The sequence below is a fragment of the Lepus europaeus genome, chromosome 20, assembly GCF_033115175.1.
Source record: "Lepus europaeus isolate LE1 chromosome 20, mLepTim1.pri, whole genome shotgun sequence".
Classification (NCBI taxonomy): domain Eukaryota; kingdom Metazoa; phylum Chordata; class Mammalia; order Lagomorpha; family Leporidae; genus Lepus; species Lepus europaeus.
The window spans coordinates 19,393,802-19,410,545 of NC_084846.1; the positions used below are offsets into that span (position 1 = coordinate 19,393,802).

Sequence of the window (16,744 nt, forward strand, 5' to 3'; positions counted from 1 at the left end):
TGTCAAGTCGTTTAGGAAAAAAAAGAAAAAATATCCATATGCCTTCAAAACCTCTCAAACTAGGCTTATAGAATTACTTTTCAAAAGGAATTATGCTCAGACAAAAGTGAAACCTCTGTTCGATGAGTAGATAGTTGGGTAAAACCATAGATCATCCCCAGATTAGTAAACACAGAGTTTCTACTTGGTTCTTCGCTGAAGGCTCAGTATTGCAGCCATCATTACAAACACTGGAAGTAAACTCCAATTTCCGACTTCCTTCATGCATTATATAAAGCATAGTTACCTTTCCTGGAATTCACTGCCTCTCTATAATGACAGAAATTTCTAGTTCCCCCTGCCTATTGTCCCTGTTCCCAGTTAAAGAAATAATTAAACAAGAACAACACACAGGATAGGCTTTAGTCTTGCAGTTATGATGTTGGTTAAAACACTTGCATTCCAGGTTGGGTTTAGCTCTGCTCCTGGCTCCAGCTTCCGGCTAACACAGACCCTGGGATGCCACTGTGGTGGCCTCAGTAGGTGAGTTCCTATTACTCACAAGGGAGACCTGGATTGGATTCTTGGCTCCCAGCTTCAGCCCCCAGACAAGGATCATCGTGTACATTTGGGGTGTGAGCAAGCAATAATTGTACCCCCCTCTCAAATAAGTAAATAAATAATAAATTTTTAGAAATTCAAAAATAACAAAACAAATGCCCCCCTCTCTTTCTCTCTGCCTCTCAAATAAGTATATAAATTTTTAAGTAAACATTTTTTTAAAAATGAAAACAGAGCAAAACTATTATCTGATGATGTAGATTTTGGAACAGGTTTCCTGCATGCCAGAAGCTGTACACTTATAGAGGGAACTTTGTGAAGTTCAAGGGAAGGAAATGTTGTGCTCCATAAGTTAGCTACTAGTCATAATATTTAATAAAGCACAAACTGGCAATGTATAAAACCACATCAAAGTGTTCCTGTATGTATTTTCCCCACCCAGAAATAACCTACCAGGGCTGAGATGTAAAATTAACAGAAGGAAAGAAGATGATTTAAGAAACTGGATGAAGCAGCTTGCTCACCTAAGATATGCAGTCGTGTGTCCACACCCTGTTGATATTTCCTTGGTTCCAGTGGGATCCCGGAGGAGGTGTGCACAGTGAAAGAGGAAATGAGACTCCAGCCCTCACAGTGCCAATCATAACTGCACTGTCCATAAAGATGTTTGCATTTGCCTTTCAGGAATGTTTTTCTAACGCTTAACAACTGGTATCCGTCAGTAGGCTAGATTCTCCCAGGGCAAGTCACAGCCCTAACAAGGAGTGTGCTGGGAGCACTATAAGAGGAGACCGTTTCTGTCATCCAAATAAAATTCAAGAAGGGGATCTAAGAAATGATTAATACAAATTAACATAAAAGTACTCTTTAGGTCTTACTATTTGAGATGTGAAAATTTTGAATAATTCCATAGTGTTCTCTGAGTTAGTAGCAGAATTTTGCATTACCAAGACCAGCACAATTTCAAAAATATTTGGAGTAATGGGACAAAAATATTCATGAATGGTCTACGTGCCCCGTGTCCCATCATTTCCTCTAAGCTGAACCATCTGACGATTTCTGAACCTGAAACACTAAATGGAAGTAACACGGGTCATTACCCATGCAAGCATTCGAGGGCCAGTGTGTGAACTTGCAATGCCTTCTCACCTCCCGCGGTTCCCAAGGACACCACATGTGGAGATGCCAGAGAGCCACCACTTGGGGAGTGATTATCTGGAAGCCTGAACTTAGGAGACTCAGAATGGAGAGTAAGCAAATAATGAGCATTTTTGTATCATGCCACTGAAGCTCGGAAGCTAATGTGTTACCGCAACATAATATACTCTATTCTGACCAATACAGGAAACTACTCAAGGGTTGCCAACTTTCTAACATGCCAAATAGGAGATTTTGAAAGGACACAAAATTCCTCACCACATTCCATCATTATGTCAAATAAACATTTTCACACACCCCACTGCCACCACCACCGCCAAATGCAAGAAGAACATTATTGAAGAACACAGAATTCTTCTATAAACTCAATAAATGTAGGGGTTTTTCCCCCATAAAATCACTCACTGATTTTTAATTTTTTCATCATGTTCTGCAAAATAACTTAATCATGAAATAGTATACCTGTCTTCCTTTTTGATAATTAAGAACCACGATTCCAGATATAGATATTACAAAAATGGTACAAGAGGGTTATTGAACCAAAGCAATAAAAACTGCCCAGCTTTACCTGTCTTTCGGTGAGATCCAGATTCACTGCTATCTCGTATCTCCTCAGTCTAGTCAGATAGTTGTGATGGGCAAATTCAGCTTCTAGTTCTCGGATTTGCTCTTTGGTAAATGCTGTCCTTTCCTTCCTGGGTTTGCTGTTGACTTCAGACTTGTAATTTCCTTCCTGGGAATCTGAAAAAAAATTAGTTCCATTCAATCAAATACATGCAATCATGTACTTTACTGTATTCATTGTGGCTGAGTTATTGCTTTCCCAGGTGCTGTGCTGGTCTTGGGACAAATGGAGAGCAGAGGCAGGAAAATCCTCTCACTTCCACCATGCACAACACATTCCTTGGTTTTCCAATCTGCCTTCAAGCAACTGATGACCTAATTGGAGATGTGTCAGATTTTCTCCTTACAAAACATGAACCACATTTAACCACTCATCAGATGATATTATAATAAAATGGACCAAATTCTCTCTAAAAGACAATTTTAGATATGAAATATAGTAAGTTCTTAACACACATTTTCGAGGTCTAAGTATAAACAGAGTGATTCTCCATTTTTTAAGTGTTATATATTTATTTGAAAGGCAGAGCAAGTGATAAAGGGAGAGAGAAAGAGAAAGAGAAAGAGAGAGCGAGAGAGAGAGAGAGGGAGAGAGATTCTCCATCCACTGGTTCACTCCCCAAATGACCACAAGGCCCAGGGCTGGGTCAACCAAAGCCAAGAGCCAGGAACTCCATCTGGATCCTTCTGCTACTTTCCCAAGAGCATTAGCAGGGAGCCTGTTGGGAAGCAGAAGAGCCTAGAATTGAGCTGGCTCTCCAAGATGATGCCTATGATGTAAGCTGCGGCTTGACTGGTTGCAGCACAACAACAGCCCCTTAAACAGAATCATTCTTAAAAAAAGAAAAAAAAATACACCTTGGTATATGAACCTTTCCACAACCCAAGTGTTTAGCAAATGGACAATAGAAGTCCAAGCTCAAACTAAGTAAATGTTTGTGTGTACTTACTGGCTTTTTGATTTTTAGTTAGATATGATCTCCTTGAGGCAAAAGCAATGCTTTTATCCATTTTATATCATACTTACTCCAATGTGGAATACATAAGTAAAATTGTGATCACGTGTCTTAAAATATGAATTGTAATTTTAAAATATTTCTCATCACATAAAATAAATATAAGATGCACAATGCCCAAAACCAGCTAGCTAACAGTACCAAATCTTATAAAATATCACATAAAAAAATAAGCAAATAAACTTTAAAAAAGAAAAAGAAAGGAAGGAGGGAACCAGGAGGATTGTGACCCTGAAGCCAAATAAAGAAAATGTTTATATATATATATATATATATATATATATATATATATATATATATATATAACAATAGGGTCCAGCATTGTGGAGCAGCAGTTTGAGCCACTACCTATGACATCTGCATCCCAGGAGTACCCAGCTGAATCCTGTCTGCTTTAAATCCAATCCAGCTCCCTGCTAATGCAACTGGAAAAGCATCAGATGATGGCCCAACACTTGGGCCCTGCCACCCATGTGGAAGAGTTGGATGGAGCTCCAAGCTCCAAGCTTCAGCCTGGCCCAACTTCAGTGGCAGTCATTTGTGGGGTGAACCAGTGGATATAAGATCTCTCTTTCTGTCTCTTTCTCTCCCTCTCTCTCTATAATACTGCATTTCAAATAAGTAAATAAATCTTTTTTAAGAAGCTTTAAAAAGTAACAACAATCATTTGGAGATATCATTCCATCTCTTTTCTTAAGAGTTCAAGACCTACTTACCATGGAGTATATCCCTGAGATGTAGGATAGGAGACATTCTTAAGAATAAAATGTGTGCCTATCATGGAGAAAAAACTATACACATACACCAGGTAAAAAGTAATGACCTTCAGCTCTAGTAAGTCATGTCTAACTTGTCCTCAGGGAAATACCAACATAGTCAAGTTAAAGGGCACGTTTATTTCTGATTTATAATCATCTTTCAGCTTGGATACAACCATCTTTATCAGGTGGACAGACAAGCAACCCTTCTGCGAGCCCAAAGGTGAGAAACGATAGAGAAAAATTAAGGTGAAGCCTTTGTTGAAGATTAACCTTTTTAAAAAATGACAAACGTAATGTGCTACACCTTCTAAATGATGTCTTCAACCACATTTGTTTGCTTTTCCATCTGGTGAAGTTAATTATTCCAAGAAGTACAAAAAATTATTATTTCTTGGACTAACTCCTTTCCTTCCTGTCAGCTTGGGAGAAGTCTACCTGAAAAAGACACTGCATCATGGAAACCCAGTAGACGAGGCACAGTAATGTAAACACGCTGGTTCTGCCTTGCACCAGAACCTGAGTGAGCAGACTGGAAAGCGTCCTGTGTCTCAGAGCTGCAGCAGCAGCAGCAGCAGCGGGCTTGCATCAACCTCTCAGCGCACTGGCTGGTTTTTTCCCCTCTCCGTGGGATCACAGTGTGGGTCTCACTGACTGCAGTGTTGGCACTGTGCACAGCTCCCCCTCATTCACAGGCTGCATTGCTGGGCTTGTTTTCTGACTGCCCGCCTCTGGCCAGCACAACAGCATTTTGTGATTCCTTCAAACACAGGTGGCTGGCTCTTCACAAGGAGATGCAGGGACCAGGCGAATTACGTCACAGAGGACATGTGACTGTCAGGTAGGTGGTACTGCCACAAGGCTGAGCTACCAGGCTGTAAGTGGTAGCTACAGTCTCTTACCCACATTTCTTGAGCTATAGATTTGTCAACTTCCGCCCTGGAAGATCATTTAGCCTTCCTGGCAGTGTGTAAGCAAAAATCCCCTGATGACTTGTCTTTTTAAATTTTGCTTGGTCTCTCTGGCAGACAACAAGGTCAGTTCTAGCTCAGAACGTTCAGATCACAAGCCCCTCTCACAAGCATTCGTGTTCTCACGTGAATCAAAAGGATTTGTGCCAACTTGGAGCCACCCTGGGCCTGCAATCTGTGGCTGATTATTCTCTGTGTGGGGACAAGGCGCTTTCCCCTTGAGTCAAACCACTCTGGAAACTGACAGCAAAGCCAATGCATTTTTTCTCATGAGCAATGCAATTTGAATGATTCATGGTTCGCACATTCCCTTATGTAAGCATGAATGAACAAATTCACATTGAGGAAAGCCTATTCCCTTGTATTTATTTATATTTCTCTAGGATGGATTCCCTCTGACTTTTGCAAGATTCAGAGCACTTTGTAGAGAGCATGTATATACACACACACACACACACACACACGACATGGCCCAGTGTTTGGAAGGACAGTCCCACGGAAGGGATCCATATGCACAACCACTGTAACTGGAAATACACAACAGGAAGATTATATATGCAGTGACAGCATTGAAGCAAAAATCAATCTGCCAATCAATGTTGAAATACACAGTTTAGCACATGCCTGAATTCCAAGCTGAAATGGCTCACACGGTGACATCCAGGGACAGAAATGGCAGTCATCACAGAATCAGCCATGATGCTCTAATGAACATGACAGAGCGTGGGTGGGTGGGTGTTTTTGACATTGTCACCTAAGGGAGAGACTGTCCCTGTAGCTGAGGCCGCACAGTGGCATTCATCAGCACACACTTGCATCCTCGCCTCCTCCATTCTGTTGTGGTTTTCACCCACAATACTTCCACTCTTTTATTAAAAACACACTCCCTGGAATTGCACTTCTGGACTGAGATTTCCTATAATTTTGACTTTTTTTTTTTTTTTGCATGATTTTTGTTTTACAGTTTCTAAAGCCAATCATTTGCTGGTCCTAAGGTTTCCCTCTTCCTCTTCCACCCACCACCATTATCACCTGACTGACTATTCTTTGATGGAAAATGAGTGGGAGCTGTGGACGAGGCTCTTGGCAGATTTCTCTTCAGCTTCCATCTGTTTCCCAGCTGTTTCAGCCGAGGCAAAATGCCCTCTGTTTTCTTCAGCCTTCCATACTCTGTGCCAAATGGTAGGTGTTGAGGGGGTCTCTGGAAACTGCTTTCCTTTCTTCCCTTCAACCACACACAATGTCACCATCTGTAGGGTGCATTCCAACATAAAATACTGCGATTGTTACTTTTCGCCCCAGGTACTTTAGTGCGCCTGTGGGTGCACCCGCACACTCTCACCTCAGGGAGGAATTGCTGACTTATGTGTTCAGGTAGAATCTGCAGCCCCTCCGGGTGCCCCACCTTGAGCTCCCCAGGACTATGCTAATGGGCGGAGTCTGCAATGCTTCCGTAGAGGATGAAAATTGCCCTCCAAGGACCATGTCTGTCTGATGTTTAGAACTTCTCCACATGTGACTTTGTATTTCCCCTAGTGCAAGAGGATGCCAAAAGATAATAATGTTTTATTAAGGAAAATCATGGGGGGGAGGACTTGGTCTGTCCACAGGTGGTGTAGAATGCTTTTTTAGTAAAAGAGAAATAATAAAGTATGATTGAGTATGTTTCTGGCTACTCTGGGTAAAATTATTAACTGACTGGAACGAAGAGCATAATTTACCTATGTCTGCAAAATATTAAAATGTAATGGAGCATCCATACAGCTTAGACTACAATGAATTCTTATTTCACATTCTGGAGAAAAAAATGCATACTAGGGCTCAAGTACACTTTGGCCCTTTTGGATTTCGTGCATCAGTGTTTTGTAAGCCATTCAAACTGAGTGTTATCCTGTTATTTATTAATGCGCTGCACAGGCCTGTCAGTATAGGAAGCTAATAACCACCTTTGCATACATAGGGATTGTGGATGGAGGCAGGAAAATGTATAGAATAATCTAATTGATGCTAGTAATTTTCACATTTAAACGGGAAATTGCCTTCTGATGGGCATTGATCCAACTTGCTACTCTAGCTCCTTAATGAGTGAGCATTTCAACCTCTCTCTCTCTCTCTCTCTTTCTACCCACCCCCTCTTTTTCAAAGTAAACAGCATTCCCCAGGGTTTCTTAAATCCTCTTGCCAATCCACTCTCCATGTTGGTGAACCACAGTCATAGACTCTCTTAGTTGTGAATGTGTCTACACTGGGGCTTGACAGCTGCAGAAGTGGCTCCAAACCACACTGCCAGATCTAGAAAAGAATAGCTCCAAAAACATCCATTATTTCTTGTACCTCCGAATGAGAGCGAAAGTACAGCTATCACAATAGTTTCTTTTAAGCCGCCCATCTAAATTTCACATACCACAACAATGAACTCCACAGATTTTTTTATGAATTATGCTAATAACTCTCTTCAAAAGGCAAAACTCAACCCACTTGCTGGACCCACGTCTGTCATGGGTAGAACTGCTCTTCTTGGCTATCTGGGTTCCTTGTTCACCACTTCCTTGGTGAGTCATGGGAGTGTCTAATACACTCCCAGAGATGAGATAAATCAGAGAAATCCCCATTTAGTTTAACTGAAGACAGATTCTGTTTTGTTAAATTGTGTAACCGATTGTATATCTTAAATGAAACTTGCATAAATGATAGGCCATTTGTTTTTGTTAAGGGCACTGAATTTCCTTGGGGTCTAAGTTGAAAGATTACTATGTGGAGCTAAACATTTTATGTAATATCCCTTCAGCTTCAGCTTCTGTACTTCACTTTTTCCCATACATGTAGGATCTTTTTTATATAATTCATTCTCAAAATGTAAATGAGGGGCCAGTGCTGTGGCATAGCCAGTAAAGCTGCCGCCTGTGGTGCTGGCATCCCATACGGGTACCAGTTCAAGTCCTGGCTGCTCCACTTCCAATCCAGCTCCTTGCTAATGTGCAGAACATTTCCCAAGTGCTTGGGCCCCTGTCACCCACATGGGAGATCTGCATAAAGCTCCTGACTCTTGGATTTGGTCGGGTCCAGCTCTAAGCCTTTGCACCCACTTGGGGAGTGAACCAGCAGATGGAAGATATCTTTCTCTCTCTGTCTCTCATTCTTTCTGTAACTCTACCTTTCAAATAAATCAATAAATATTTTTAAAAACTGAGATAAATATAAACGTAACATACATAAATGTATCAATATTTAGCAATAAAATATTACAATGGCTAATTTACAGCATAAATCATGCTATACAGAGTAATGATATTAAGGGAAAAAATATGGAGACTGGAGATGCTTTATAAAATCTATTTTTGCAAGGCATTTTTTAAAGATGTGTTTTATGTATTTGAAAGGCACAGTTACAGAGTGAGAAGGAGACACAGAAAGAGAGATCTTTTATCCTCTGATTCACTTTCCAAATAGCCATAATGGCCAGGGCTGGGCCAGGCAGAAGCAAGGAGCCTGGAACTTCATCAAAACCTCCCAGGTGAGTGACAGGGGTCCAAGTATTTGGACCATCTTCTGCTGCTTTCTAGGCTGCATTAGCAGGGTGCTGGATGCAAAGTGGGGCAGCCGGGACTCAAACAAATGTTCCAATATGTGATGCCAAAGGAGCAGGTGGTGGCTGTCCCACCATGCTGACCCTTAGAAGGCATTTTAGAATAAAAAGAGAATTCAGATTTCCAGAATTATCATAAATTCATTGAGGGCTATGAAAATATACCAAAAAGAAAAGAATGAATTAGGTTAAGTTTCTGTGTATCTGAGAGAATAGGAAGAGAGAGAAAGAGACAAGAAAAGAGCATTTAAAATTTTAAAATTGGTACAAATTTAATAAGTCATCATGAATTGGACATGAAACTTTTTAGACACATCGTAATTTACATAAAATAAAACCTCCAGGTCTTTGAAGTCATCCACACCTTAGATGTAGATGTGTGCTGTGAGGAGGTAATGATCTTGCCTTGGCATTGCACTGCATTCCTGGAATAGACTGGCAACTGTTATAACAAAGTCTCTGGTTCCTCCTCTCTCCTCTGTAATTTTGACATGATGGCAGTTATAGGAATTTAGGCCAACTTAAAATAGGTGCCCAGTCCATAACTCATTTCAACTGCCTACTTTCTGTGTCCATAAATCTATGAATCAAGTTTTGCTTCCAGTCTATTCTTAGTGGAGTTCATTTATTTGTAAATAATGGGAGTTTAAGCACGGGTTTTGTTTTAATCTCATCATCTTGCCCTTTATATGATTTATTTACTATGTAATTCTTTCAGATAGACAGAGGTGTCCAACCCAATGGTCCTTCCTCCGTGATACAAATACACAGTGAAATCCACAAAAATTTAAAAAGTTAATGGAATCACTTCCACAATTAAAAAAGTACATTGAAATCAAAAGTGCTTTGTCAAACATTCAAAAACAGGTCAAAGACACAGAATGGGAGAATGTAATGAAATTCACTTCACTCAAATTAGCACAAATTTAATTCTCACTAGGAACTGCGAAACACCTAGCCTGGAAATGTAAACAGTGCATGTCTTCTAGGTAAATCTAAACTTTGCGGACCTTGCTACACATTTCTAGGTTGAGAAACTGGCCACAGATGCCCACAGTGAACTTTATGTCTCTTGCTGTGTTACAGAAAGAAAGCATTAGTTGTAGATATATTACAGCTGTGCATCCAATTATACAATGCATATGTGCATGGATTGTGCTTGATAGCCAATTACTTCTCCTGGTATTCTTTTGTAACTCCAGTGGGGCTGGTAATTTCCAGTGAAGGCTTTTTGATATGCAGCATTCCATTCCATTTCTCCAGGTCACAATAGTTTAAGAGCATACCCCTCCCATGGGTTTCCAGCAAATTCTTTCTGTTCCTTTCTTAAGTGCTTACCACATTGTGCCACTACATGGAGATTTCTTCCTCTGTTTTCCCAGGTGCAGTAGCAGGGCGGTACTCCACTTCCAGTGGAACAGCCAGGACTCAGTGGGCGCCCATATGGGAAGCCAGTTATGCAGGTGGAGGCTTTACCCACTGCACCACAACGCTGGCCCGGATCTCATTGTTATAACTTGTTCGGGCATTCAAAGTGGATAAAGATGATAATGACAATCACACCTACATTTAATCCAGACAGAAGTATCAGGCAAGGTCATGAAATAGATTCTAACCTCCACACATGTTCACCATTCACCCTATATCCTGCCCTTAGTCAGCAGTTAGTTTGGAGTTGCATAGTGCCACTGCCTCTCCAGGGACATGGAAGGAAAAGAAACTCTTCTCACTAATAAACAAAAATAAGTAACTTGACAGGAGCCAGAGAAATTGTGATACGTCTAACTGACTGCTGTCAACAGGGCAAAAAGGACTGAGCTCTCACACAATACCATGCAATACACAGAGCTGCAGTGAGGTGCCAGATAACTCGGTTTCAGTTGTGCCAGCAGCATTAAAATGCCTAGGTCACAGAACAGGTGAGTTGCCATAGAGTTTTCTTTTTGTTATGGAAAACAAGTCTTTTCAGAGTGCAAGGTTTGAATTTATGCACTGATTCTAAGCCAAATTTGGGGGTAAGTTATTATCCTGATGAACATATTTTTGTAGTAGTAACATACACTGCTGAGCTTGTCATTTAACTTCATGTCTGGTGTGTTTCTCTAGACTCAAAAGTCTAGGTAATTGAAGATTCTGAAATTTTCCTTATTCATCTTTACATTCATTGTGCTAACCACCTAATTTTGAAACTGTTGGATTTTTGGTCATGATTATGATTTTAAAGGTGACCCTAAGAGAGTTGTTCTTTATAGGAATTTAAGTGAATTTCAACTTGAAAAAGAAGATGAGGGAATAGTTCTTCAATATTGCTTTGCAGAAACTTTTCAATGTGCTTTGTAGATCTCCCATAAAACCAACAGAAGATGGGGACAGGTAAGATTACCTCCACCTTTACCTACAATGATGTCTCTAAACATGTTCAGACAGAAGCATGCCTAATTAGAATATGGAAGGAGTGAACAATAATATAATGTATATTTCCAAATAGCCAAAAGAGAGGATTTTCCATGCTCTACTGTGAAGAAATGATAGGTTTGAAGTGAGAGATATGCTAATCACCCTGAATTGCTTATTAAACAATGTATACATAAACTGAAACATCACATTGCACTCAACAAATGTGTACAATTATTGCAAAAATGTTTGAGAAAATTCCAGAATATTCCTTCCCACAACCACCAAAGAAAAAAAAAGAAGAGAAAAAAAGTAAAATACACCAAACCAGTGTCACTACTGTAACATGTAAAACCCAAAAGATTGAATGTTGCACTAACTGAATGAATAGACTTCTCAAAGATCTTAATTCCTAACCCCAGTACTTCAGACTTGTGGTGTTGGACAATTCTTGCTACATCTGTAATCAGTGAAATGTAAACACCTGCAAGACAATGGTGGCCTGGCTAACCAGTACTTCAGACTTGTGGTGTTGGACAATTCTTGCTACATCTGTAATCAGTGAAATGTAAACACCTGCAAGACAATGGTGGCCTGGCTAACGGTAGGAGAGCTAGCAACATCCCTGGTTTCTGTAAGTAGGATACCTGTAGCAACCCTCAACCTTTCCTTCTGTTGTTGTCAGATACCATACAGGACTCTCAAACGAACTTGAATTTCATAGAGAGAGTGAATAATGTTTTAGTGAAGTAGAAATATCTCATGAAACACACTACATTAAAATTATTGAGGTTTGAGGCAAAACCAAGTTCAACTGAACATCTGTATTTGAACTAGCTAAATCTAGCAAATATGATCCTAGTTGTGACGTGAAAAGTTATCTCCAGACATTGCAGTCTAGGGAGAAAACATCACTCCCAGTTGAGGTCTGCTACTTATAGATAATGTTGGTATATGAAATCAATGACTCTAAGTTACACAATTCTCTCTAGGATGACCAACCTTAATTAGTGTGAATTTCTTATCTGAGTAATATCACCTTAATCCTAAGGTCAAGCCACTTTCTAGATTACAGGTAAAACAGCTGAAGAAGATATTTTGTCAATTAAGTACCTTTTATAACTTCAGAGCATTATCCATGCCAAGCAGTACATTGGTTCATTTGGCTTAGCTGTAGAATTGGTTTTGCCATTTCCCTAAGACGTCCCTTTAGTGGTTTGGTAGATTCAACAGATTTCAGAGGGAAGTATCACATATTTACAACACATCAAAGCACAGACGAACTAGAAATAAGTCAACCATTTTGTTAAACACATATTTAATTAGAAAATATGGATTGAATTTAAGAACATTGATTTGATATGCAACAATTTTAAAAACTGAGAAAGTGCTGACAAATCATTTATTTCTACCTGCTCTAGTTATACATGGAAAAATGATGCTTAGGGTGGCAGAAGGATTTTTCAGAAATCTCAAAAAGTCCACACAATTCTAGGTGTTGAGGCAATTCTAAAGCTTTGTCATTCGGTTATAGAAACTGTTATGGGCCGCAGGGGCCGCTCTGGCCGGCGGGCAGGCGCGCGGTGCACCTCGGGAAGGCGGCGGGCTGCTCCAGCCCTCGGTGTCGAGGGCGCCATGGTAGGTGGCGAGGCTGCCACCGCGGTGGAAAAAAAAAAGAAGAAACTGTTATGGTACTTTTGATGAACTCCTTTGACATCTACTATCTATCCATGATCTTTTTACAGGAACAAAAAATTTCCCTGGCCATTGTGGTCATCTGGGTAGTGAACCAGCGGATAGAAGATCTGTCTATTTACCTACTCTGTCTTAAATAAATAAATAAATCTTTTGGGGAGGGGAAGGAAAAAAGTGGAGCAGATATTGTGGCAAAGTGGGTTAAACAGCTGTCTGCAACACCAGCATCCCAAATGAGCACTGGTTTGCATCCTGGCTGTTCCACTTCCAATCCAGCTGCTTGCTAACGTGCCTGAGAAAGCAGCTGAGGATGGCCCAAGAACTTGGGTCCCTGCTGCCATGTGGGAACCCAGATGGAGATCGGGCTTGTTGATTCAGCCTGGCTCAGTCCTGGCCAGTGTGGCCATTTGGGGATTGAACTCGTGGACAGAAGATCTCTTTTTCTAGCTTCTCTCCCTCTCTCTGTAGCTCTACCTTCTGAATAAATGAATAAATCTCTGAAATTAAAAAAAAAATCAAGAGTTTGAAAACACCTCTATTTAATTATGATACTAAGTATTGCTATGAAAACTAAGACACACAAACAGACTCTTGGTTACCCAAGAAGCCACATTCAGCTGATGTTAAGAGTACACCCTCGGGCTGGCAATGCAGCTCACTAGGCTAATCCTCCTGTGGCGCCAGCACCCAGGGTTCTAGTCCCAGTTGTGGCGCCGGATTCTGTCCCGGTTGCTCCTCTTCCAGTCCAGCTCTCTGCTGTGGCCTGGGAAGGTAGTGGAGGATGGCCCAGGTCCTTGGGCCCTGTACCCGCATGGGAGACCAGGAGGAAGTACCGGGCTCCTAGCTTTGGATCGGTGTAGTGCGCCGGCCGTAGCGGCCACTTGGGGGGTGAACCAACAGAAGGAAGACCTTTCTCTCTGTCTCTCTCTCACTGTCTTAACTCTGCCTTTCAAAAAAGAGCACAACCTTTGCTGCTCACCTGCTTATTCAACCCTACTACCTTTATTTCCTGATCCTTAGCCCAGAATTGATGTGTAGAGGGTTAAATTAAGTAAACAATTTAGATAAATTCCTGCATATTGTAAGTATTCACTGATTAATTGTAAACTCTAACCTTTAAGAGAGGACTGTAGCCTAAGGCCTTAGTATTTGGAAATAATACATTTGATACAATGAAGAATTAGAAAACTTAAAAAAGTGGGAAAAATTTGTTCTTAAAATGGAACTCAGTCTAAAATGTAAGACGTTTAGAATTCACACAATGGATAACTGTGTTCTAATTCACACTGAAAAATAGATGAGCTCCTACAAGGAACTGTATGTTATTTTCTGCCAGCCCACAAATGAAACAGAAGGTATAATTATGATTTCCAAGGCCCAGTAGCATCCACAGATGAATTTTTGTTCCCTCTGAAAGTTTTTTTTGGGAAGTTTGATGAAATATAACTAATTCTAGTCTGCCCAATTAACTAGAATCAGATAGTATGACTGTGTGTGTGAGAGTGTGTTTGTGTAAGTATTGGTGAGTGTGTGTATGAGTGTGTTTGTGTGACTATGAGAGTATGTGTTTGTGTGACAAAGTATGCGATTGTGTAAGTATGAGCATGTATTTGAGTGTGTATATGTGTGAGAGTATGTGTGTGAGGGTGTGTGTGTAAGCGTGTAAGTATGGATGACTGTGTATATGAGTGTATGTGTGTGTGAGAGAGTGTGTGTGTGAGGATGTGTGTGTGACTGTGTAAGTATAGGTGACTTTGTATATGAGTGTATCTGTGTGTGGGAGTGTGTGAGGGTGTGTGTGTAAGTGTGTAAGCATGGGTGAGTGTGTATATGAGTGTGTGTGTGAGAGAGAGGGTGTGTGTGTGATTTTTCTCCTTTAAAGAGTCCCAGCAAACAGACACATAGATTTAATAAGAGTCACATCATGCCTACATGTTAGAACATACAAAATGCTATAACTTGTACTCTTAAATGATTTTTAATCAAGAAAAAAATTTACTAAAAAACACTTCTTAGCCCATTCTTTGAAATACTATGCCCTTATTATGTATAACTTTCTTCACATGGAGGGTTTGAGATGTAAATCACTCAGGCATTTCTTTTTTATTTCTGGATGATTAAAAGTCAATCATCGGCCTATTTATTTCACTTGACTTCACAGTAGAAACTGTAAATTATAAAAATAAACAATATGTAAAAGTAACGATATAAAAATAATCTTAAAATCTGAGATAACCAGAGTTTCCAGCCCATGTACTAAACATCAGTTTGCTTGCATCTGCTGCTGGAAGGAAATGCCTTGTGATCCATTCTCTATTGCAGTGGCACTAGAAAGAAAAAACATAGTCTTGGGGTGAATCTTCTGCAACACATTTCTGATTGCTTTTGTAAAAGGACTTTCCCAATATGAGAATTCAAAAATCATAGACGCTTCATTTGTAGGACACTGCTTAATACCCTTCACAGATAGAATTCTGTTCACATTGACTAAGTAGTACTTGCTTTCCAAAAAAGTAAAATAGCCAAAGAGAAAAGCAGTGCTCTGCAATGAAGTCAACTTCTTGTACAACTTAATGATTTCCTCAAATAACAGGGAAGCTCTGATGTAAACATGTTTGAGCAAAATAATATGCAAATGGCAAAGAAGGGCTTACTCTTCCCAAAGTGTGTAAGTCGGGGCCAGCACTGTGGCACAGTGGGTTAACGCGCTGGCCTGAAGCACCAGCATCCCATACTAGCGCCGGTTAGAGACCTGGCTGCTCCACTTCCGATCCAGCTCTCTGCTATGGCCTGGGAAAGCAGTGGGAGATGGCCCAAGTCCTTGGGCCCCTGCACCCATGTGGGAGACCCAGAGAAAGCTCCTGGCTCCTGGCTTTGGATAGGCGTGGTTCCAGCCATTGCGGCCAATTGCAGAGTGAACCATCGGATGGAAGACAACTCTCTCTCTTTCTGTCTGCCTCTCCTTTCTCCATTTGACTTTGACTTTCAAATAAATAAATACATATTAAAACAAACAAAAACCAAAGTGTGTGAGTCATATCTCCATTGTCTTCTTCATCATCATTACTATTACTTTATATGGGGGAGGCTGTGTCCAGGAGGGAGGGGAGAGAGAGAGAAGAAAACATTAAGTGACATTTACTTAGAAAAAATACTGAATGTGGGATCCAACTGGAGGGAATGAAATGATCATCCAAAGAATTTCTGAATGTAAAATGTGAAGAATTGCTGACTTAGCCTGTGCAGAATACGCAAGCAAAGAAGGTTGGTAAGGAGACAGAATGGTAAGGCAGAATGGACACAGTAGTAATGATTATGAATAACAGCAAAAGAGGCTTTCGTGTGGTGCATAAATGCCTTTCTGGAAGAGGAAGAAGAAGGTGAGGTCAGAGGTGCTGATCCTACTGCATTTATGTTATAAAGGAGGCTGTGAAGGAAGTAAAGTGTAGGACTGGCTTACATGTGTGGAGAAGGGGGACTGGGGAATTGACTATCTTGCTGAAATAGGAAACTCAAAAATAAAGTATCTTTTAAATACCATTTGATACTATAATCCCTTTTAGAAACATGTATACACACCCTATACCCTATGGTGGAAGTGTGATATGTGACATATGTGATACGTGACAATCACAAGTAGTTTGCTGTACAATGTACTATGAAATACACAGATTAATATGACATACTACCTATCCGAAAGTACCTTACAATCAAGTTGGGGATAGAAGCAACTTAAAATCAACCATAAATATTATAAATAGTAATCCTTCCGGTACTATCAAACTATCATGTGTTAAGGGTTGATACTTTGGAATTCATAACCTTTTTCTTTGCTAGACCAATCTATGTGAAATAGCAATAATAATACTATGGAGTGGGCATTTTGTTGAGCAGTTAAGAAGCTGCTTGGGACACCCACATTCCATACTGGAGGGCTTGGGTTCAAGACCTGCCCCTGCCTCCAATTTCAGCTTCCTCTGACTCCCATTCTGGGAGGCAGCC

General features: G+C 40.4%; 1 protein-coding gene across 1 annotated transcript in view; it reads right to left on the reverse strand.

The window, feature by feature from the left end:
- Positions 1 to 16,744, reverse strand: part of MEOX2 (mesenchyme homeobox 2) — a 75,705-nt gene that overhangs the window by 14,287 nt on the left and 44,674 nt on the right. The window contains exon 2 of the mRNA XM_062179218.1: positions 2,267 to 2,439. Within this exon, the coding sequence (XP_062035202.1) occupies positions 2,267 to 2,439 (173 nt within the window). The remainder of the gene's footprint in view (positions 1 to 2,266; positions 2,440 to 16,744) is intronic.